Raw genomic sequence first — 25,608 nt, forward strand, 5'->3', positions numbered from 1 at the left:
TTTGAGGTTCCCATTTTGGCCGATCTATAGTATTCTACAGTGTCAAGTATACTGTTGTTGCTTAAATAGATGACGGTCAGAGCTGGTCAAAAAATGGAAAAATGCCTCTCTTTTCTGGGTGAAACTGGCACTTACTTTCCACAGAACCAAGTCTAAAATTACCAGATGTTTTCCTAATTCCAGCAGCTGTAAACCTGGTTAAGGCTACAGAGAGCCCTTGAGTACCATTGGTTTATGAACCGTCTTCCCGAGATAAAACTGTTCAGTTTCCATAAAGTTCTTAGGTTCATGTGGACATGCTAGAATCCTTTTGAGCCAAGTGATCTTAAACACATACACCACAAACTTAACCTGTTCCCAGCTGGTTGATTACAAATGTTTAATTTCTGTTAGTTTTCCTTTTCCAACCTTCCAACTTTCTAGTAAACGGACTGAAGCTACATGCTGTAATAGGAAGAATCATATCTTACCTAATAACAGTTGCTATGTAGTGCAAGGTGTCCTGTGTTGTGGCAGTGGGAGTCAAGTGGCAGGCAGTGTGGAGGCACATCATCGTGCTAGCTATCACCAGAGGCATTCCATATTACCTCTCTCTTCTCCCACCTCCATTACATTCTAGTTTAATGGCTACATTTGGCAATCTGACAAAGAGAAGTTGTGTTGGAACAGATACAGTGATTGCTCTTAATTCTCTTGCCTTTTCTTCTCCCATTTTAATTCCAAACCAGTACATTACTCCCTTTTGACCTTATGATAGTTCTTCTTGTGCGATGAAAAGATGCTATATCCAGCCACAAGTATAGGAAATGTATTTACATTAATTACCTTTACATTGTTTGCTAATTTCCTAAAGAAACCTCAGACTGCCCCTTTTCTCTCTATTTTATTACAGGTTTGCTTTGTGAATCTAGATGCAAACAAAAATGATTGCAGTGAGGAGCACTTAAAACAGGTAACAAATTAAGAAAGGCCTAATAATGTGCACAATACATATGTTCATGTTATTCACAAGATGGTGTGATGAGAACTAGAGAGAGGCCCAAACCATATTCCTGGCCCAATTCTCTCTTGTCCCCTCCCAAACTTTGCCAGGACTTTGAAACCCAAACATGGATCTAAATTTTACAAATGGACACTCTTTTTAATATGGGCTGAATCAAAACTCTGGATTTGAAGCTCCTCAAACAACAATGTTTGAAATCCAGATTTGGCTCCTGTTCTAAACATGTGGCTTTATGCCCAACTCAGATGACAGCTACTAGAATTTTGTGGTCTAAATTCACAATGCCTATTTTGTAAGTGGACTTCCTGCTAAGTCTTGGTTTTAAATAAAAGAAGTGTTTGTGCATGTGTTGTAGTTGTAATAGTTTATCTTGACACTGCAGTACATAAAAATAGCCTTATGGCAGCTTTTCCTCCTATCATCAAGCAAATCCTGAGGCCCTTTTACTCACTTATTTAGGTTTTATTCAGCTGCTTAGTCTTACTCAGGCAAACTCCAGATTATTTCATTAGGTGGGTTTCTGGATAGAGACTGCTTAAAAAAAATGTTTAAGGGCCTAAGGATTTGACTCATTGGATTTCTGCTTATTTACTGAGCAGAAAACGAGGACACTTCAGCAATTCATAAAACCAGCTGCACAAGTGGACATACAACTGAAAATGTGCATCCTCCTAAAATGCTCAAGTCATGTGGTTAGGGGAAGAAGTGACATTTTGAAAGTATAGCACAAAATGAGCTTTTATATAAGGCCACAGAATGGAAGCTTAAAACTTCTGAAGTGAGGTTTTTTACCCACGAAAGCTTATGCCCAAATAAATCTGTTAGTCTTTAAAGTGCCACTGGACTCTTCGTTGTTTTTGTGGATACAGACTAACATGGCTACCCTCTGATACTTGACTTCCCTTACTGTCTCCCACCTCCATCATCCCATGCTGGCATCAGAAATACCTGGCAAGTGAACACGTCAAAGAGGGATCTGTTGGCCATACTCAAAGTGTTCCTCAGTGAAACACTGGAATTTGTTTGCTGGGGCCATTCTAAGTTAAGTTGAGGACTGCCACATTTTCCTAATTGCCTTCTGCTAGTGATTCTCTAGCAGGAAGTCTTTCTACAAACAGCTCTTGATAGCCTCAAGCTGTGAAAACTTAAACATCAAAAATATATACAGCTTCCATGAGCAAATGGATTTTTCTGATGAATCAGTTGGTTAAGTATGGATACCAGATTGAGAAGTTTAACTTCACTGAATCCACAGAAGTACTAGATTATTTATTAATGAGAAGGGAGAGGCTATTTTTTTTATTTATTTACAACCTCGGGTTTTTTTTTTAAAGAACTGATGCTGTGTCAGGTCATGGGGACTGAGCAAGAGAGTCTTGATAAAGGCCAGATCCTGACACCTGCACAAAACTCAAGTAAATGAGCTTCACGCAGCACATCTTTGCAAAGAGCTAGAGTTAGAATCCTCTCCCACAAGCACAAATCACCATTGGAGACTCCCCAGAGCTACATGGGATTTGGCCCATAGATCCACATATGGGTGCCTTTGCTGGTCATGTCCCTAAGCTGTCCAGAGGCCCCTCTAGTACAGTGGTACAGGGAGGGTGGAACCCTACTTTGCAGCATGCCCTCCCTCCTTGCATGGCCCCTCTACATCTAAAATTTCCCAAGTACTGAAAAATGCCAGGTCTGCTACCTCAGAGGCCCTACATATGTGGCCTTTTGGCAGGCCACAGGATTTGGCCTTCTAGAAGTAGTTACCAGTATGTAGTCTGAATGTTTCTTAGGTATAAGTGGAAACTAATGTTTTTTCCTCTAAGGTTAATGAACATTTTAAAATATGAAGGTTTGCATATTATCTATCAGCCTCTAAAAGGAAGATCGGTCTGTATGCATCTGTATGCGTAATTTACAATGACTTTTCAAAATTTACGTTAGACAGTATGGATTTAAACAACATGCTAGTACAGTGAAAATATTTAATAGAAGTATAAAAAAGATCTTGGCAAAACTGGTGGGCACAAAAATGTTTATATAAGTTGTACAAGTGCCATACTTTACATATTGGTGCTGTCTGTTATGATTTCAAATCATCCTTTTGACACCTATAAAATAGAGTCTATACTGTGCTATAGAATATGTTACAAGGGTTTCTTGGTTACAAATTTAAGAACATTCTTTCCAGACCTTTCCATTTGATTCCAAGCAGGAAAAAAATATATTTAAAATGTCATGGTTTTCCTACCTAAGTAATCTGATAATATGATAATTTAAGTAAGAGAAAATATAGAAAAAACACTATAACAGAAAAATGATCATTGAAGAAAAGACAAGCACTTTTTTTGTACTAGACTAAAAATGTCAAAATGAATTGAAACACTGAATTTAAGTTTTATGTCAAATATTAATACTTAGTCATATCTGCAGATCAGTGTACTGAGAAGTAGATTGTTCCCTGTAACTGAATTAGGCTTGCCAAGCCAGCCATTTGTATTATGTCTAATTTAAAGCAGTGTAAGGAGAAATATCAGTACTGTAAGCTTTCATTTTGAAAATAAAAAGTGGGGAAAAGAGGTATCTTTGAATTGTACTGTAGTTAAAGCACAGGTCTAGGTTTCAAGATTCTGGATTCTTTTCATGGCTATGCCACTGATGTGCTGTACTTTGTCATGTATAAAGTGAAGATAATAATGGTTATGTGTCTCAGAGATACTGTGATATTTAATTACTTATTGTTCATACAGCATATTAAGAACTTTAGGTAAGCTCTTTGGGGCAGGAAGTCTTATTTTGTTCTGCATTTGTACAGTGCCTAGCACAGCAGAGTCCTGATCCATGGCAGGGGCTCCTAGGCGCTATTGCTATACAAATATTATAACAACAGAGCAAAGTATCATCATCATTAGTAGTTTATCTTTGTTAAATGTACTGTGCGTATATGTAAAACACATTCCATATAGAAAGTTACTCTGTTTTCACATATCAAATGATAGGTTATGAAACCAAACTATCTACAGAGTATATGAAATCTAAGAAATGGATGTTTAATGCAAACGGTGTATTAAATACGTCATTGTAAATATAGATTTAAAACTGAATTAATTTCATAGGGCAAAATCCAGCAGATCTGTTCCCAGTAAAACTCCTTTTGACTTCTTGTTAACCATAAGCCTGAGTAGGAACTACAAGATTTGGCCCATACCAATAATTTTTTAATCTTTTTGTATTTTACATATTAACACAGTGTTCCCATTCAGTTAGGAGCTATTCATAGTATAAAGGCCAAGACTTTTGATGGGCTTGGGGACTGAACTGACTTCTGATCCCTAATGCTCTCATATCTCTACGGCCGTGTGGGGACATTTGCACTGCCACTGCTGTAATTGTTTGGTGCATACATAGAGGATGTGCATTTTCAGTGTTGCCAATTTTAGTTCTGGTATGTTCTGAGAACTGAGTTCATTTTAAAATGCATTTAAAAGGAATGCTTACCAAGTGTCCTTTAAATGTTTACGGATGCAACAGTGTAACTCTGACCGGGGTGAAATAGAGTGGTGTTGTCTCAATCATATTTTTCCTATTGCAGAGATTGATCAATGTCTCTCCAAATCTCCCAAAACTTATCAGCTCTATGAATGTACAACCACCAAAAGAAAATGAAATAGTCCTGCTAAGTGGATTAACTTCAGGCAACCTTCAGGCTGATTTTGAAGTTTCCCAGGTAAGCACTACACATTTATCTTTAGGAACACATCGCAACCATCAAAGATAGTGTATGCAATCTGAAAGAAAAGAAGCTGCAAGCACAGAGCCAAGTGCTAGCTTGAGAACCACACGGGTATGTACACATTAAAAGAATAAGCGTAGCTGTTTAAACACCATTTATGCAGTGACATAGTTAAAAGCCCAAACTGGGGGTGACTTGAGGGCTGAGCTCAGCTAGGAAGAGGTGGAGCTAGGGATCTGCCTGTTCCCCTCCAGAGACTATGGATATCTAGGTGAGAGTTAATACTGTGGTAAGCCTATTAACTCAAACTCTCATTCAGGACCCCTAATAGCTACTTCTGTGCAGCATCCTGAGAAGGCAGCCAATGATGGCATAGCTCATTCAGGATCCTGCTTCCAGAGACAGTGGGGGCCAGAAGGGCAGCATGGACAGAGAAGGGGAGAGGATTTAATTCTTTAGATTGGGATGGGGAGTGCATTAGGGAGGAGCTGCTGCAGATTCCCTTTTAAGTAAGGTCTTTCTCCTTCTTCCCACTAGCCAGCCTGCTCCAGCAATCCTCCCTGTCTCCATCCCTGGCCATGCTTGTCTCATTATGCACCTTTGAAAGGAATTCATGATGGTGCTGGAATATCCCGTGAGCTAAATTGTGTCAGGAATTCACTTACCTGTGGGTACATTTAATTGCAGAAGGGAAGAGTCTGGGAGCTATTAACCCAATCAACGCTAGTTCCCCACTTTAGCCTCTGTGCAACAGTAAAACTAATTGGTTAGTTTCTCCAACTAAGATACAAAAGTAAAGATTAGCATCCAGCCCTTCACTCTGAGAGCTCTGGAATGCTCCACTGGCAGCGTGCCAAGCATTTTGAACTTCCAGCACCACATATAGAAAGGAAGCAAATGGTAAATGGTAAATTAAAACAATTTTTAAACAGATTTTAGAAGTGTAGCTACTTATTAGAGTGACAGATTTTTTTGTGGCTCTGTTATTCTCATAAGACTTTGTGCCTTTACATTCAGACCTGTGCCAGTGGGAAAGGATGAGAATAGCTCATTATATTGGGCCTGATTCTGATCTCATTTATCCATCTGTAAATCAGAAGCAACACAGCAGGTGTAAAACCTGTGTAAGTAAGATTAAAATCAAAACAGATTATCTTCATTAGCAATTAGTAGCAGGTCCTGTGCACCCCTGTGAAATTAATGTGAGCTCATAAATCTTTGTGAAACTGGCCCCGTAATCTCTGTTACGAAGATCATTGCATTTTATGTCCTATTAATGTGCTGCTTTTTAAAGACAAAATTGGTTGGTTATTGAGTTTACTTGCTATTTATACTTAACGGCTGCATTTAAAAAACATAAATAATGGCATGGTGCATTTTACGTACCAAAGAGCTCCATTGTGCCAGTAAAGAACAATGAACAGCCACATTACTTCATGGGAGCTGCAGAAGGCCCAGGAGATCTGATGTCTGTTTGGTGGCCTGTGGGTTTGGTGATCTCAGGGCATTCTTCAGCACCCCAGTAAATAAGTGTTCACATCACAAAAAAGCACAGCTGGCACCCGTGCTGGGAGGTCAGGACTGAAACAGGAATGGAAGCTGACCTAAACTTCTCACCTAAGAGGTGCTTTGTCCATGTCAGGATCAGGGCCAGCTCTAGGTTTTTTGCCACCCCAAGCAAAAAAATTTTTGGCTGCCCTGCACCTCAGCCCTGCACTCTCACCACCCCCCCACACTCCCTGCCGCCCCAGCCCTGGGCTCTCTCTTCCCCCTCCCCCACCTACACCCCCTGCCTCCCCAGCACTGGGCTCTTCCCCACCCACCCACACCCCCTGACCTGGGCTCTCTCCCCCTCCTCCACCCACACCCCCTGCCTCCCCAGCCCTGGGCTCCCCCTCCACAAGTGCTGACTCCACCCACTCTCCCCTCGCCTCCAGCTGGTCCAATGCTGGCAGGGTCAGCGTAAGCAGGGGGGCTCCTGGGCCGTGCCTCAGCCCAGGGTCCCTCCAGCCGGGGCCCAGGAGGGACTGGCTGGGACCCAGGAGGGCAGAGCCAGGGCACTGCCCCAGCAGGGGGCTGAGGAGCTGGGGCAGGGGAGCCCCAGAGGGAGCGGAGCCCCAGAGAGCGGGGCGCGGGCCTGCCCGGCAGCATCCTCTATGGCCCCGCTGCTGCTTCTGGCTGCCCTGCCACAGTCCCTGGGCAGCTCCGGCTGCTTCACCCAGCCCCAGCTTTGGTGCTGGGGGGCGGCCGCCAGCCCGAGTGTCCCCTGCTCAGAGCCTGCCCAGCCCAGCCACAAGGGGTGTGGGCGCTGCTCCCCCGCGGCGGGAACTGCAGCGGCCCCAGGACACCCCCACACACGACTCCCTGCTACTGCCAGGGTCGGCTCTAGGCTTTTGCTACCAAAAGCGGAAAAAAAAAAATCCCTGGAATGCCACCCCTGAAAATGTGCCACCTAAGCACATTTGGTTTTACTGATGCCTAGAGCCAGCCCTGGTCAGGATGAAGTGAAATAGCATTGGCATCAGGAAGCATTATGCTAATTTGGTCCTTGTCATATTTGTCTGTCTAGAAAAAGGATTTCAGGGATGTCAGTCTTTTCACATGCATTAAAGTAACACACACACACACAGACACACAGACACACACACACACACACAGTCTCTTTGGTTCTAGTCTGTTTCATTTCCTGAGCCTTAAACACTAATGTAACACTGCAAATTGTGTACTGGGACATTTGCAGAGGAATGTTTATATCTAAACATACATCTGGTTTTATTGATTTTTGTTGTGTAAATTTCAGGAAAACATATTATTGGGTTTCATAATTACAAAATAAACAAAACAAAAAATCCCCAAACTTATGTTTTTCAATCTAAGCTGACAGCGTCCTATTGAAGTAAATTCTTTACTTCATATTTTTATATTTTGAAGTAATACAAATTGAATCTCATTCACTGTTTCACATTACTTCATTATTTTGCATTTTTTCATAATATTCTTTGCACTAAATCAGAATTCAACGGTAGCTTCTTAGCGACAAGTAATCTCAAAGCCTGTCAGTCTTTTGGTGCCCTCTCGGGTGCTAACAGATTTATTCATGCAGATTTTCCACTCAAACATATTGTGTAGCTAGAAGGGACCAGTTAAATATGTTGTTACAGTAAACACTAATCCCAAGACTTTTATACCTAGATACTTATCTTACAGTGGCACCCAAAGGTGAGTCAGGGCTGGGCTGTAATGTTCTGTACAAATCCATAGAAAGACACAGATACGGCTCAGAAGAGCTTTCAGTCTAAGGCCCCAATCCTGCAATCAGAACTACACAAGCTGACACCTTCACTAGCATGGCATAATTCACTGTAACTGAAGTCAAAAGAGAGGACAGAAGGTTTTGTCCTCAAGGCACTTGGATGAGGACTTAGACTCATAGACTCATAGGTCAGAAGGGACCAATATGATCATCTAGTCTGACCTCCTGCTTCACATTTTAGCTCTGCCACAAACTCTGTGTATGACCTTGGGCAAGTCAGTTAGACCCAGAGCCTCAAAGTTCTTTTGGCACTTAGCTCCCATTAGGCATCTAAATACCTATGAGGATCTGGGCCTTAATCTCTCTGGGCCTTAATTCCCCATTGTAAAATGGGAATAATAGTACTTCCTTTCTGCCACCCCTTGTCTTTTGCTTAGATGGTAAAGCTCTTCACTGTCTCTTACTATGTATCACTTAACACAATGGAACACCAATCTTATTTGGGATCTCTAGGTGGTACTGCAATATAAATAATTAGTAATCGTGCTTTGCACAGGCATAAGGCTAAGGGTGAGGGAAAGGAATACAAAGTATATACGATTTTAAAATATTGTATTTTAATATTATAAGACATAATAAATAGCCCCATTCCTAACTGCCCTGCAAACTAATCATCCACAAGGCTGAATTCTTATAAGCATCACAATAGAAATGGTCTTGAAGAAGAATTTAGAACCTACGCAAACCATTCCTTAAATAGCTTAATAACATTCAGAAACACGTATATCTTAATACTGGTGAGGGTGGCTAATTTCAACATAGCCAAAGGCAAATAGGACAGTATGTCATTAAAAGGACTGAATTAAGAATAAGCTATTTGGTAACTTAAAAAACAAGTAGTTGTACTACAGCAGAGTGCTTTCTTACACCCGATTTACGTAAAACACTTTTGTAACTGAAAATGTCATTCCAAACAGTCTCATATTTGGCTTAAATATAACTGCACAGTATGTTGAAAACATCTAATTCACAAATTTTATTGTTTCTTGACAACAGAGTGTTCCTGATATAATTATAAGGGGGAAAGTAAATATATATTTTCAATTAAATAACTGTTTGATATTATTTTCCCCTCTAGTGTCCTTGGCTGGCAGATGTATGTTTGGTTCAGTGTGCAAGGGGAAACAGAAAAAACAGCATAGGCTGCATCATCTTTGAAATAAACAAGTTTCTGATTGGACTGGAGCTTGTGCAGGAGAGACAGCTGCAGATAGAAACTAGTATCTTAAAGCCTGAGGATGATACAAACTGTTCAGTGTCCTCAATAGAAGAAGATTTTCTCACAGCATCTGAGCACCTTGAAGATGAGAATGAGGCTGATGAATATAAAAATGGTAAAAGCAATGTAACAACCATAAGTTTGTTATTGTTCATTCTGCAGTGCTCATATAAATTGCACTTGACATTAATTCATGCATACATTTAATTGCAGTACAGAAGAGGGATAATTGGAGAGATAAAAATCATTTTTTTTTAAATCTTTGTTCAAGAGATAGAGTACATGGTATTTGTATGCTAATTGTACAGTACTACACATTACTTTAATACAATCACCTTTTAGAAACTGATAGCTAGTTATCTAAAGGCTAATGTGTCATTTTTATTTTTACAGGTCATGATAACATACATGGCACAGAACCTGCATCAGATATCAAAAAGCATAAAGGAAAGGGACTTGAGAACCTACACTATAGGAAGACCACGTTGCCATTTGCCCTTGATGACAACTGCTTTAATAAAGAAAACTTAGCTTCTGCTAAAAACTCCACTGATTCAGAAGAAGCACTGAATATCGTGTCTGAAGACAGCATCTTACAAACTGTGGATAAGTCCATCCAGCAAATACAGTGGAAGAATGGTTTAGCTGGAAGAGTTAGGTCATCCCCTAATACTAATAGCCTGGAAAGATCCCTTACAGACAAGGCTGAAAATTCCTATCCAATATGCAGTTCAGAAGGTGTATCTTTGACCAGAATGGCTAAGGAAGAACTAGCTTCTCAGTGTGACACAACAGCAAAACAAAACAATAAGCTAGACACAGAAGAGCGTACAAGTGAAAGGAAACATCATCCTCCTTTGCAAAATGAACAAGCAACAACAGGTCAATATGCTACAAATTTAGCAGAGTCTGTTCTGCAAGATGCATTTATTAGATTGTCCCAATCTCAACCCACTTTTACCAAGGAGGCTGCTATTAGCATCTCTGTAGGAAACTCCTTCAGTTCAGCAACTTGTACAACAGAAGACATAACTTCCCGATCATGGAATGAACTTCCAAAAATTGTCATAGTTCAAAGCCCAGACAGCTGTGAAAATACATCAGAATGGCCTGGGTCTGGATTCCCAAATCTGTGCCATTGGTCTGAATCAGAAAGTTCTGCTGAAATTTCAGATTACCTGCAGGAAGAGAATTCCAAAGGACACACCCAGAATGTACTGGAAGTAGCTTTGGCTTGTGCAGCCAAAGTTATTGGAACCATTTCAAGTCCCCACGCTGCAGAAAGACTCAAAAGAGAACTAGCCACAGACTCTAAAAGCAAAACTGTTGATAATGAAGAGGAACAGATAAAATCTTCACAAGTACTTGATAACGGTGCAGATATAGAATATTCATTTCCATCTGCTTTGTGTGGCATGACTCAAGTAGCAAGTGCAGTAGCAGTCTGTGGTCTTGGTGAAACAAAGGAAGATAAATACTCTGCAACTTCACGTGGACTCTTATCTGCAGCTGAGACTTCTGCAGCTATTACCCTTCATTGTAGTATAGCCATAGGAAGCAGCATGGAGAAGTTGAACAGAAACATTGCAGAGACATTGCTCAAAGAGGCATCCATAATTTTGACAAAGCCCAATACATACAGAAATGTAGGGGACTTTATGGAATCCATAAATGGAAGAATTATTGAAACAGCAACAAGGCCCCGGATTTCTCCCTTAGATGAAGTAATTTGTGATGAACTCGCACAAAATGTATCAAATGTTATTCTGCGGCATTCTGTGGAAGAGGTTAGGAAGAAAAGACAGCTACACCCTGGTTCGGACAATAACTTGGACTTCAGTACACACGACATGTTTATGGAGACTGCCAATGAACTGCTTTTTAATGTGATATATTTCACTTGCAAGAAGATGAGAGATATTGCACAGGTTGGTGAGTGTTCACCTCTCTTCTCCGAGGACAAAGACAGATGGAGGGTAACAGAAGCAGAAAGCCAGGCAACACAGACAACAGCTACTCAACCATCACAGCAAGCCCCAGATCACACCAATGAACCATTTAGTACTTTTTACAGTGCTAATGCTGGCAAAGATCTTGTAAATATGACAAATACAAAGAAGGACAATGAGGAAGGGGTGCCAAATACCATGGAAAGTGCCACACTGCATTCAGACCTGCTGTGTAGTGCCAGTGGGCATAACTCACTGGTTGCAAAAACATCCCCCAAGAAACGATATCTGAAAAGAGCCACAAGAGATTGCTACAGATCCCCGTATCAAAGCAAGAAAGACCTCAGGTCTTTTTCAGACAGGGAAAACACACTAACAGTCAATGAATGCAGACATGGTGTTCAAGAACAGTTATCTTCTGATGCCATTGTGAACACAGAAAACCAGAGCAAACACAAGTGTGATGCTTTGCTAAATAATGAAGTCCAAGTTAGTGTACCTTTGTTAGGTAATCACATCTTGCTTCCTTCTCAGCCTGTGCTACAGGTAAAACATCCAAGGGATACATACTGTGTAACAGATTTTGCAGAAGAATTAGCAGAAACCGTGGTCTCTATGGCAACAGAAATAGCTGCCATTTGTCTTGAAAACTCAAATGGTAAGCAACCCTGGTTCTGTGCATGGAAAAGAGGAAATGAATATCTGGTGACCCAGGGTTTATCATGCAGAACTATAAAAAGGAAGAAGGAATCACAGCCCAATGGTTCAGTTGTTAGGAAGCACAGGCCACCGAGGCTTAGTGAGATCAAAAGGAAAACAGATGAGCATCCTGAACTAAAGGAAAGACTGATGAACAGAGTAGTGGATGAATCCATCAACCTTGAAGATACTCCAGAGTCTGTCAGCATCTTTGCAAATGAAGTGGCTGCTAAAATTATGAACCTAACTGAGCTATCCATGGTTGATAATGTCTGGCAGGGTCCAAACCATCCCAGAAACAGATTGCACTGTGAAAGATGGGGCCGGGCCAAGGGATCCAGCTGTGAGAGCATACCAGAAGAGGATTTGGATTCCAAAGGGTCTGTAAATACTTTGGGCCCAATGAACATGTTAGGTCAGCCAGGAAGCCAGACTAGTTCTGTCTCTAAGCAGTCTAGTTGTGAAAGTATTACAGATGAATTTTCAAGATTTATGGTGAACCAGATGGAAAATGAAGGGAGAGGGTTTGATTTATTACTGGACTACTATGCAGGAAAAAACGCAAGCAGCATTCTAACTTCTGCCTTGCAACAGGTTGCTAGGAAAAATTGCCACCTCAACGTGAGGCCAAGCTGCCCATCCAAACAGTCTAGCACAGAAAGCATCACAGAAGAGTTTTATAAGTATATGCTAAGGGAAATAGAAAAGGAGAATAAAGATGATGCTTCTTCCATCAGAAGTTCCAGGGAGTGGAGTAGCAGCTTGTTATCACCTTCTCCACGATCACCATTTTGTTTTAGACAATCCTCTATGCCTGACAGCACATCATCAGGTTCCAGGCTAACAGTGAATGCACCAGTCAAAGCAAAATCATTAGATGGCTTTGCTCACAACAGCCACCGGGATTCCTTAAGCATACAGCAGGTCAGCACTGTGTCTTCTTTGGGTCTTTGCAAGTCGGACTCATGCCTATACCAAAGATGTAGGACTGACCAGGTAACAGACATGCTGATTCATGAGACATGGGCAAGCTCCATTGAATCTCTAATGCGTAAGAACAAGATTATAGGGGATGAGGCAGAGGTCACAGATGCTGATCAATTCCCCAGTGATTCCCCACTGCACGTAGAACAATATGCAAACAGACTGGCTGCAAATATTGTTGAAAGTGGGAAAACGTTAATTGTCGTCCATCAAGATTCCTTTGACTATACAAACCGGGAACATGTAGCAGAAGGCAGATCTCTCCCAAGTGTGAGTCAAAGTCAGTCTAAACCCACAAGGGACAGAATAAATTTAGATGGGAAAAAAGAACCACTCACAACCCATGGCTCCCTCCAGGGAAGCCATATAGGCTCCTCTGCTTTCCTAAGGGAAGTGCCTTTGATTCAGATAGAAACTGATCAAAGAGAAGAGCTGAATAAAGACTTAGAGCCCTTAACTTCTAGCATCATCCCCGCTGGGGAAACAAAGGAGCATCTAAACAAAGAAAAACTTCCAGCGGCATATTTTGGGAAGCACATAGTTTCAAGCTCCGTGTTAAATACCAGGTAAGTGGCAGAAAAAGATAAGTCAAGACACTGCTTCGTTTTTAAACTTTAACAGTATACAGTGGTTTCCAGGAGGGGTATGGTGGGAGGAACTTAGCCTTTTCAAATATATTGGAGTTAAATTCCTATTACAGCCCCCTAATGAAGGAAACTGATGGAAATTCTAATAATTGCCAAAAAAAAAAAAAAGACGTGTGTACAATGACAGTAATTGTATTACTGAGGTGCGCTTCTAACACCACGGGACACGTGGAGCTGAATTTTGCTTGTGAGCTGGTTTATGCCTGAAAACCAAAGGTGGGAGGGAGTAAAAGGCTTAAACTATTTCAGTTTGGTTTGCACTGCCCTCTGGACCCATTGAGTCGACATTGTCCATGTCCTCCATGCTTTGAGTCACGGGCAAGGCCAGATCTAGGAACTTGTGTTTTATTGTGCACCTTATTGGTTCACCTGATGCCACTCTGCCGTCTCTCCTGCACTGATTAATCCTGCCTTGGCAAAAATCATCTTCACAGGTAACCATGTGGGCATGCACAGCTGGCTAACGCCTAGGCTTAAACTAATGCTGCTTTTGTAAAAACAGAGACAACAGAAATTGGCCTTGAACTGTCTGTTCTGTTCATTCCCATAACTAGTTACTTGTATGCTTGGAAAGGAGAGTTAGACCTCTTAAAACTTCGTAGTCAGCTCTGTGATTACATCTGTAGGGATGGGTACCTTGACAAACCTTGGGCAGGAAACAGGCCTCATTGAGCTGCTGCTTTTCTGTCGTGAAATGAAAAGCTTGGCTTCTTGGGCTCAAAGCATGGATTTCCCTCTGTTGAAGAATGCTAAATCTGCTACTGTCTCAGTTTAGGAAAAATACAAGTCCTGCTATCTTGTAGCACAGTTGAAAGGTAGAAAGCCTAATTTTAGTGTGTGTTGATCCTAATTTCCACTGGCAAAAAAGCAGCTGTATACTTGTACCAGTAACTGTCCACACAAACAAGTGATTGTGTGGCAGGAGTGGAGACAGTGTACAAATGTGGATTGCACTCACCCAGTTACCAATGCATGGTTTGCAAAACTGAGGACCTGTTTTTTTGCAGACTTGGCCCTTAATGAAGTCTTACAATGAAAGGCCTAATTATTTTCCTGCCTGTCCAGAAACAAAATAAAGAGCTAGTCACTCATATGAGTCAGTAGAATTTTGCAAGGCTGTCTTGATGTAACTTGAGGTAACAATTGAATGATGAATTGGGTGCTCAAGAATTGCTGAACAGAGGGGATTTTCCTCCACTGAGTTGGCTCTGGATTTCAGGAAACTCAGAATATGCAGAAGCCTGTAGTTCTGGAGATTAATTTCAGATGGAGCAAATTCAGGGTCTGGCTGAATGTAGTTACATTATATTTATTTTTATATAAGTGTGACCACCCAGTTTTCTGCAATGGGTAATCCTGTGTTTTGACCAACTCCATCTGAACTGCTCCTTCTGTATAATATAGAGGTTTAAAGCACTAGACACTGAACTATTATGAATATTTTGGTGGACAATCCACTCAGCAAATGTGTACCTGCTTCTGATGTGGTTAAAGATACTGTTTGCTCTTTCCTCAGGGCGAAACCTGAGTTTTGTGAGGGTCTCCAGGAAGACAGATGTGGGGATTTTTTGACTTCTGTAGCTCATCTGTGGTTGTAACAGGACTTTTTAATGGCGGAAGGAATAAGAGACCTTGGCTGAAATTCTGGCTCCACTGAAGCTGATGAAAAAACTCCCATCAACTTCAGTGAAACCAGGATTTCACTCCTTGTCACTAGGGGCAAAGGTGGTCAGTAAGCTTTCAAAGCATAAAGATGCAGGGATTGGTCATGCAGGGCTCACCACACAGGCAGGTGGGCCCCATGTTATTCTTTCTTGGTGTGTAGAGGGCGTGGGGAGAAGATACCACTGGAGCTGGGGAAAGGAAGATGACAGAGCAAGGCTGTGTGCATCTGCACACTTTACACATGCTTGGGGGTGAATTCTGTTTGTGTGCAGAAAGCTTACGTATAGGTAGGTGAATTGAATGATTATTTGACTTATCCGCTACTGTCAGACAAATATGCCCTGGTTCATCTGTGCCTTTGGTGAACAATTCATGATGTGGCCATGTGAAATGTACTGTAGTGGTACTGATGGAACAGAGTGGATCAGTAACAGATTGATACACACGTTTCAGCCCAGATACTCCACCAGAACACTGAGCAGCATGTTCTCATTCTCAAGCAATACAAGCTGTACAGACTTTGAATGACCCTCTGCAGAAAGAAAAGATTAAAAAGCTGAGGTTACATTACTGAAGTATTCCTTTGGAGTCTACTTCTATTTTGTTTAAAAGAATGCCATTGTTGTTTTGCTAACATTTAGTACTTGATATAACTCTTTAATAATGTCTTGTTTCACTTTTGGTTAGTTAATACAGCGCTGGAGAGAGAAAATAGTTGGAAAAGAAATATAATGTGTGAGAAGCTGGGAGTGGTGGGGAGCTCCTCTGTAGGGAATACATTGGTCCCAATGCTAATCCACACACAAAACTCCGAGTGATTCTAATAGACTTTCTGTGAGAGAGGATCAGGACCACATGGAAAGACTGGCCAGACTGGGACATTGCACTTGCAGTATCTAATTGCTTAATGGCTCTAACACAGTGGTTCCCAAACTTTAACAACTTGTGCACCCCTTTCACTACAATGTCAAGTCTCGCTAACCCCAAGTAAAAATGAATATTTCCAGGGATTGTCTCGTTTACCTGAATATAAATTATAAAAGCAGTGATCCTGGAAATATAAATTTTGTTATGACACGCTTATTACACACTATTTATTATTAATTATTAATCATTACAGTAATTTTATTACATTATGAAAACGGCAACACTCTTCCAAAATCTCACTTTCATAGCTTGTATCACTTTGAATATGCCAGTTATAAAACAAGGCTCCTTTGTTTCATCAAGGAGCATCAGATGTGAAACAGCATGAAGGTATTTAAGAAGCCAACTCAAAGACTTCTTCCTACACAAGCATTCAGGTCTTGAGCAGTCCAGGCAAACAATGCACATTACAACAAACCTGAAACTTGTTCTTCATAATAATTTAAAAAACAATACTAGCTGCCTATTTAATTTTAAAAACAGCAAAAAATATCCATCTCCTTTTCCATTTCTTACAAGGAATCCTGAAGTTTAAATCTCTTCAGTGTGATAGATATGCTTGCTTTGATCTGCTTAGTTCTTGAAAGTCCAGGAGCTCCAGGCTGCTGGCCCCATGCTGCCCCCCGGTCCCTAGGGACAGCTCTGTCTGCCATTAGGGAATCTGTTCCCAAGAACCACCTGTAACATTTCACGAACCCCCAAGGGTTCACAAACCCCAGTTTGGGAATCACTGCACTAAAAGAAAATTAAACACTTGTTAATAATAAAAACATGGGGAATTATATGTTTAGGGCTAAATATCAAGTGCAGCTGATGTTGTAGTAAAGGGTATGCCTTGCTGCAACATTACCTAGCTGCTCAGTATGCTGAATGATAATGGGGATTGGTTTTGTGCCGAAAGGAGGATAGAAGTGTTAAACTTCTTGGTTGGCGTGGGGAACTGCATGAAAATGAGAATCATTTCTCGGTGTACAGCCCCCTGCGCATCCTACCAGTAACAGCACACCCTCTTGTGGCCCTGCAGGTACAATGTCCTCAGCTGTCTTGGTGCTTCCAGTCATTTACTCAGACCTGGGAACTGAGAACAAGATACCCCCTTTTGGGGGTCCCACTTATTAATTTATTTTATAGAGCACAAAAGCCCCCTCTTTACTCCCTCCAGTCCAACACTGATAAACATCCTGTCCCCAGTTCAGGAGTCCCAAGCCATCCTCCCAGGGCTGGGTTATAGTTCAACAGACTCACCCTCTTCAAATAAGGAGTCCACAGCTTCTCCTCCTAGGGCTGGGTTACGATTCAGTTCAGCTGTAGTCCTCAGCCAGCTTCTCCTCTTGTTAGCTGATCTGGGAGCTCCACTCCTTAAAGGCCTGCTTTCACTAAGAGCACACCCCTCCAGCTGAGTTCTGGTAGCCTGTTATGGCCAAGCATTCATTAGTCAGCTGCCAACCAGCCACTGAGGCAGATAATTGCTTACAAATAGGCCAAGATGATTAATTCTCCTTAAAGAAGCCTGTCACGAGTAGACTGATCTCTGACTACCTTTAAAGGGGACAACCACCCTATGACATTTCCCCTCTGGGTAACCTCCAAGGCCACAGAGGTTTCTCTGGTACTGATACAGTAACTTCTCAGGAGCTGTCCTGAGTGGCAGAGCAAGGCAGGAGCAAATCCCCAAACTGTTATTTCATCCCACTCCAAAAAAATAGTGAATCCCTTTTGAGGCAGAGGAACTTCTGAGTGATCTTTCACCCTCACTCCTCAGCCAGATCTGTCAGTGATCTGGAAAGATGATAGTACCAACATATATAAAGATAAAAGAATAGGCTCTGTATTTTCTGGTCACCAAGTTATAAAGCCAGAAAGCTACTGTTTGACCTTGGGTGAATTGTAATTCAGTTCTTGTAGCCATTTCATTAGCTCTTTCTTGTCATGCATTTATTTGAGGTCTCTTTTAGGATCCTTATAAAACAGAGTCTCCATGCCGAGCAGATACCACAGTCCCCAGGGCAATTCTCTTGAAGTTCAGTTCTGCTCAGAAAAGTGAGTCCCTAAAAATGGCATTGTGGGGGTCCACATTATTGTTTCTTAGGAACTCCACATCAAGTGTGCAGAGTTTTAAGTAAAAACATTTTTTTCTAATTACCAGTGCTCTAAGCTCAATTTGGGTTCTGAGAGTCAAGCTGCATTCATTCCTTCTCATGCACAATCACCAAAAAAATAGAAGTCCTGCATGCCTAATTAGTCCTCCAGGGTATGTCTACACTGCTTCTGGGAGCAAGCCTCCCAGCCTGGGCCTACAGACTCGCCCTACTGGGGCTCGCACTGGTGCGCTAAAAATAACTACAGTAGAACCTCAGAGTTATGAGCTGACCAACCACACACCTCATTTGGAACCGGACGTATACAATCAGCAGCAGCTGCAACAAATAAAAAAGCAAATACTGTACAGTGCTGTGTTAAACGTAAACCATTAAAAAAATAAAGGGAAAGTTTAAAAAAAGATTTGACAAGGGAAGGAAACTTTCTCTGCTTGTTTCATTTAAATTAAGAAGGTTAAAAGCAACGTTTTTTCTTGTGCATAGTAAAGTTTCAAAGCTGTATTAAGTCAATGTTCTGTTGTAAACTTTTGAAAGACCAGCCATAATGTTTTGTTCAGAGTTGTGAACAACCTGCATTTCCAAGGTGTTCATAACCCTGAGGTTCTACTGTAACTTTGTAGATGCTGGAGCTCCGGCTCTCATGTCTACCCCAAGCTTAAGAGCCCAAGCTCCAGCCCGATCTGCAATGTCTATGCAGCTATTTTTAGTGCACTAGCATGAGCCCTGTTAGTGGCTTGTGCAACCACATAATCTTCAATAGGGTTATGCTTATGCAAGTGAGGGCCAAATCTTTGCCTTATAATTAATCTATTGATGCATGAATCAGTATACTACCCAACTCACCCTCCCTATATTCGCGTTGGCTCTGCAGTGCTATCAGGAATACAGAAGTAAAAGCTTGTTTAAAGTAAGGAGATATGACTGGATATACACATGGAGCAGCTTTGTAAGGTGCAGCATTTCAAAGACATGTTTCAGAATGCAGCTGCACTTTGAGAATAAGGATCTGACACAGCATCTTTGGGAAAATGTTTCCTCTTTCTGTAGAGCAGTGTGATGTCAACCCATCTGTCCAACCAAAAGATAGCTGGATTTCAATGATAGTGTGAATAAATAGTTAGGGAAGCACTTCGTAATCCTTCATGATGAAAGGCGCTATTGTTTATTTTATTTCCCCTTTTCATTTCCTTTGAATAGATTTAATATTGCCTTAAAGGTTGAATGTTAGATTTTCACGTCATTTTGAAATAGCCAAATTTTGGTCAAAAGCTATCGAAAAGTTGCTGGCTGCATTTTGAGTTTTTTAAGCAGGATGTTTGCACTGTAAATAATTCAGACACTTTTAAATTAAACATGAAAGAGAACTTTTGGGAGTAGCACAGTCAGTAGCTAGAATGTGTATGAGATGGCTTTGCACAAAGCATCTGTACTTTCAGTGGCGGAATGGATTAGGGAAAGAATGCATGTATCACATAAGAACATATTCCTTTTCCAATTAGAGAAATTTAAGATGAAAAGAGACTGACATTTGAGCATAAATTTGGTATGTTTCACTTCTAAATATATTAATAGTTTTGTTTTTTTTCTCATGCATGTACTACACTTCTTTTCAGGGATTTTTTATTTCACTCAGATATGTGTCTTGTTTTTAATATTTTCTGATGTCTAACACAATTTATTTTTTACAGTTTCACTTTAAGAAATTTAACACCTCTGTTATGCAACTGGAAATACAAAGAGAATAAGCATCCTTAAAATACTTACTGATAACAGGATTAAATTCTTTATATTTTCAAACCACTGTACAAACATTAAGTGCTATCCCATATAATTGCTAAGAATTACTGTTATTCTAAGGGCATACAAAGAGATGTGTCACTTTCCTCAGGTGATGCCTGGGGTGGACTGTATCTGATACCTCTTTCCCTATCCCTACCCAGCCAAAAGTCATATTTTTACAGCAAGCAGGAGTCTTTGGGAGCAGCTCCAAGGCAGAGGACAGGAACAGCACATGGCAGTGGGGGGTGGGACACAGCTGAACTGCAGATTGATTCCCTGCTGGGTGGCTGCTGCACAGGGAACTTAGGGGAGCGGGGAGCTGATAGGGGGGCTGTTGGTCCACCCTGGTTACAAGCCCCCACCAGCTAGCTGGAATGGGCTGCTCCTCCTGCAAGCAGTGGACAAAGTAGGCAGCTGCCAAACGACATTAGAAGGGAGCATTGCACAACTTTAAACTAGCATGTTTCCTAATTGATCAGCAATGTAACAACATTAACCAAGAAGACTTTAAGTGAGGAGTTACTGTAATGGAAAGGCTCATTTGTTTTGTTACTATAATAATAAAGGCCATTTTTAAAGAGAATCTTAGACCAGATTTTTAACTGGGTTTTGTGTAACAAGAAATGGTCTAGAGTCTGATCTTGCACCATTTTATACTGCTGAACATTACAGTGATACATTCATGGAGGAGAATAGGTCCATCAGTGGCTGTTAGCCAGGATGGCAGGGATGGAGTCCCTAGCCTCTGTTTGCCAGAAGCTGGGAATGAGCGACAGGGAATGGATCACTTGATGATCACCTGTTCTGTTCATTCCATCTGGGGTACTGGCATTGGCCACTGTCAGAAGACAGGATACTGACGTAGATGGACCGTTGGCCTGACCCATTATGGCCGTTCTTATGTTGACTTCAGTGGATTTACCCTAGATTTACACTGAATGGGAAAGGAATCAGTCCCCACCAGTATCCCCACTACAGCACAGCCAGAAATAGTAATATAAAACTTAAAACTGACTAAAATGTCCTGCTGTTATTTGGCTCTTTGGAAATCAAGCTCTCCACTGCCTGAAGGTCAGAGACTCTAGTTTAAATGCCTACATTTTTCACTAACCGTATCAATAATGCCTTTTCTTGCAGTGTTGATACTAGAAGCAAACCAGATGCTGAACTCATGGTGGAAACAAAAACAGCTGAAGACTTTCCAAACCCTCTCAACAGCAGTGATGAAAGCACAGGCAGCTGGTCCCAGCTAGTTAATGATGAGGACAATCCTGATGATACAAGTAGCTACTTGCAACTCAGTGAGAGGTCCATGAGGTATCTGCATTCTATTTATGTTTGATGTACAATAGGGACTAATCACCAAGCTAAAGGTTTGATGATTGTGTGTCAGGAATGTGAGAGACGCACAAGGTGTAATCAGAATGTACAGAAACAGAACTAGCTACAGAATATGTCTTTTGTTTTGCAGTGCATGTTCTGGTTCTTAGCCAGGTCTTTGTATACATTAGTAGCTAGAATCCTACGCAGGAAGAACTACTCAACCCCAAGCAACTGCATCATGCCCCTACAATTAAAGCACCACCCGACAAACTAATTACTGTAAACCATTAATTGTTTTATCTACTGCTGCTTGCAAACATGCTTATTCAGGCATCTTCTTGAATAATTTACATTTTAGGCTGTTGTCCAGAGCTCTCTGTTGATTGGGATGAACACAGAGTAAAAAATTAGAGCCATTTTGTGACTGGGCTTGTATGGGAGCACAGGAAGTTTCTCCTTTCCCTAAAATCCCTAGATAGGGACAGCTTTGATGTAGCTACAGGGAGTAGAGGGTCTAGACTAGGCCAGCATCACTGGTAGAATTAGAGTTCCCAGCTGCCTCTATACCCACACAGCTGACCAGCACTGTGGGAGCAAATTCTTAAAGGATGACAGAGTGTCAGTTACAGTGTGCCCTTTTCTGAGTTAGCAGGTGCAATTGTGGCTGACGTGACATATTTTTTCCTTGGGATTGCCACTACAGTGCCCCACAGTCTGCATCCCTCTCCAGGCCAGATTTGTCAAAAAAGTCATCTGGCCCTTAGAGTTTATATACAATTATGTTAATCTGACTGGCCTCAGCCCTTTAAAGATTTACTATTTTCTCATGAACTCTTAGGTAAAGCTAACATTTTTGTCTGTTAACCAACCACTCTCCTCAGCATTGTGAAGACAAAGGGGAAAGTACTATATTGGGGCAGGGAGAAGCAGAGTGTCTCTGAATGTCTTATAGCACTGCTGGGTTAGTTGAAAGAATGTTGAACTGAGCTATGTATATGAAGTTGGGTGAATGTGCATCTCATTATGTACATGGGCCCAGCCTTTAACAAATTCTTAAATGTGAGAAAACTAATATATTGTGCCTCGTGGCTCTCTCCACTGAGAAATCAATGCAGTGCACCAATCTTAACAGTCTGACTTTGTAAAAGTTGATGGCAAGAGGTACTGTATAGTCACTATTTTGGTGTGAGAAAAATACTATAGGAGTTTTAATTGAAATAGACTGGTTTGATTTCACCCCTACTTCATAGGATAAAAAATTCTCCATTGTTGGTGTTAATATGCACTGGGGTCAGTAAATACACAGCATCTTGGTTGCATAGTTATGCGGACAGAGTGATCATCTAATTTATGATGGTGTCATACAGTGAAAAGGCATTATCTTATCAAACATCCTGAGATAGAAAGATTCATTCTTGCAATATAACCGAAGAGAATGCTTCCAAATATTATTGATCCCACTGAAAACATTGGCCCTGGCTGAAATCTCAGTCTATTTCATACTGGCCAGCAAGACAAGACAGATTGCCATTATACCTGTAAATTCCATCAGATTCCCTGCAGTGTTCAGATGGTGTGATTTACTGCAGTGAAAGAGCTACCTGTGTTATGGGTATGGAGTTACCTAGAAGGTAAGTAGTGAGGCAGGCAGACAGATCCCTTGCCTTACCCCACCATGTTCAGAGGTATTTGAATCTCCGCAGGTGTACCCAGGACATCTCTAACTACTTGATAGTCATGCTGTATAAAAACTCATGCAGCTTGTTTTTCTGTCAAAGGTTAGATGTTGAACTAAAATTCACATGTCACTGCATAAGCCATTAACAAGATTGGGTCCATTATTTTTTTTCAGTTCAGAGTATCACTGGATACATGACTCATCTAGAATTATTTTGAACATGTCAGTATCCTTGTTCATGGGAATCATTTATTGAGCAGGACTGGAGTAATATGCCCTGGTTTTGTGTAATCTGGGTTTAGAGCAGTAACTCTGTATACCAGGGGGACATCACATTCACTTTTCTTTGCACATTAATTAGAAAATGTATGGATCTGTGGTAGTGCAGATTGGCACTAATATTTAAACTTTTGCTTTGTCAGCAATGGCAACAGTAGTACCACTAGCAGTCTTGGCATTATGGACCTGGAAATTTATCAGGAAAACATGCCCTCTTCTCCTATGATTAAGTAAGTAGCTACTAAAATGAAATCTAATATTTAGAAGTACTATTCCAATTTCAGCTGAAAATCATTTATATCATCCAAAACATGCCAAACACCTGCTTATCAGTGCTTCTAAGATGCTGTTTAAGCTGTCATTAGTCTTATGGGTAGGCTGTTCCTGGTGGGCACCCTGTAGGATATAGATCCACCATGTGCTTTCTTTAAAGATGGAATTAACATCTTTATCCACTTCCCACTATGTGAACACTCCTCAAAAAATAACTTTCTCAAAGGCTTCTCCAAATAGCAGTTAAGATCAAGATAGCAGAGTCAATTCATTTAAGCCAAGGAAAGAGAAATCCTAACTTTCTTTACAAGAAGATGTATAATTTGGCCCAAGACACCCCTTATCCACTGTCTCTGGGCATGATTCTGCCAAGCTTGCTCAAGAGCAATAAAGTTATAAAGAGATGTGCAAGTACCTGCCTAAAGATTCTGGTACCCTGAAACATGGTATAACCTACTGGTAAGTGGTAGAATGCAGTGGTATAATTGTAGAAATTAGTATACTGTACATCATGCAGAGAAAATAGGCACTTTGCAAAGTCACCGTGAACCCCAGAAACTTCTCATAATCTGCTAATGGATCACAATCCATTTTAGATCACCGAGGATCTAGCTTCTCCTGCTATCCAAAGATTCTGACCATTTTTGATATACACATAGGCCAGTCACCTTTCTGTAGAATCGTAAATATTCCATTTCAGCTGTGGACTGAGGATGACAGCCGTAATAAAACATTTACACCTTTCTGCCAACACCATGGAGTTCTGACTGCTGCCCACACACACTTCAAACTGACGCCTTTCACTTACGTATGAAGTGCCTGTAGAATTAAGTGTTCTCAATCATTGGCCAGCTACTGGTGAATTTACCAAATGCCAGCCAAGAAACTTGAGATTCTGTGAAGACAGAGGTCAGGAAAGGCAAGAAAAGTAAGGCAATCTAACTACAAGAGCAAGGATCGAACAGAGAATAGTTTGATATTGAAATAGAAGATCTAAGAAGATTTTTAATTGTAGATTCATGAATGGTGTACCGATGCCAAGGAACTGCCTCACATTATGATAAACCATGCAGTGAATGCTGGCATTTTAACCTTTCCCCCGTATATGGTACTGGCTACAAAAAAAAATGTATATGATCTTGCTTCCATGTAATTTTCCATTTAAGACTGGGATTTTGCAGTCTTTTTGAGGGGGATAATAGTAGTTCTTCCAGCCAAATGCTACCCATACACAATTTCCCTTGAATAAGTAGAGGATGGGATCCTATGTAAATCTGTACAGTGGATGCTATACCTCTGCAAATATCACTGCACTTATCAAGTGGCTGTAACTTTATTACCAGATGTACAGCCTTCTGCAATATGTAGGTACTCCTCCAAAAGGGAAGGTGGGGAGCACAGGGTTCTGTGGCACTGAAGCTGGAGTTTTCCCCATGCTGTCTACCAGGAAAGCATAGTGGTACATATGAAATGTGGACTCCTCGACATTTTTGAAAGATATTGAAATAACCTAATTATCAAAACAGAGCTGATTTGCTTAAAAAAATGACAGTTCCTGAAGACATTAGTTCATTATGGTTACATACAGCTAGGACAGGTATAAAAAGAAGGCAAGATTTAAAAAGGTGCAGCATGGAGGGAATATTGTAGTACATGCCATGTCACAAGACTTGTAGTTTCTTATCCTGATTACACAATGGGCAACAGTAACGATACATTGATTTTCATTAAGTGTGATGTAAAAGGCACTCTGCAAGCAGTATGTCATACTGTGGTAATAACATTGTGTAGCTTGTACCCTGATACACATCTCTCCCCATTCTGTTTATCATTTTATAGATTAAAATTTTACATTATAAGACAAATTCATCACCTCAACTCTAATGAAACAATGCTTTACACTGTTCCTAATATTACTAACAGGCTTTGTTGTTGTTTTGTTTCTAAGTGAATTAGCAAAAGAAAAGGCTTTTCTTAAAGAGCAGCCAGAAAACATAGAGGGTAAGTTGAATTGTATCAGTTGTGACATAGAAATTTGACTTGA

The 25,608-nt window shown here is 40.9% G+C and overlaps 1 protein-coding gene across 5 annotated transcripts in view; it reads left to right on the forward strand.

Moving 5' to 3' along the window:
* SPHKAP (SPHK1 interactor, AKAP domain containing) overlaps positions 1-25,608 on the forward strand; it is a 104,724-nt gene that overhangs the window by 74,189 nt on the left and 4,927 nt on the right. For 3 of the 5 annotated variants that reach the window (XM_030576065.1, XM_030576062.1, XM_030576064.1), the window contains exons 4-10: positions 893-952; positions 4,590-4,724; positions 9,122-9,377; positions 9,656-13,460; positions 21,149-21,328; positions 23,435-23,521; positions 25,513-25,565. In XM_030576065.1, coding sequence (XP_030431925.1) covers positions 893-952; positions 4,590-4,724; positions 9,122-9,377; positions 9,656-13,460; positions 21,149-21,328; positions 23,435-23,521; positions 25,513-25,565 — 4,576 coding nt within the window. The remainder of the gene's footprint in view (positions 1-892; positions 953-4,589; positions 4,725-9,121; positions 9,378-9,655; positions 13,461-21,148; positions 21,329-23,434; positions 23,522-25,512; positions 25,566-25,608) is intronic. The other 2 variants (XM_030576066.1, XM_030576067.1) reach the window with 1 other exon arrangement.

This window comes from Gopherus evgoodei, chromosome 9, assembly GCF_007399415.2.
Source record: "Gopherus evgoodei ecotype Sinaloan lineage chromosome 9, rGopEvg1_v1.p, whole genome shotgun sequence".
Classification (NCBI taxonomy): Eukaryota; Metazoa; Chordata; order Testudines; family Testudinidae; genus Gopherus; species Gopherus evgoodei.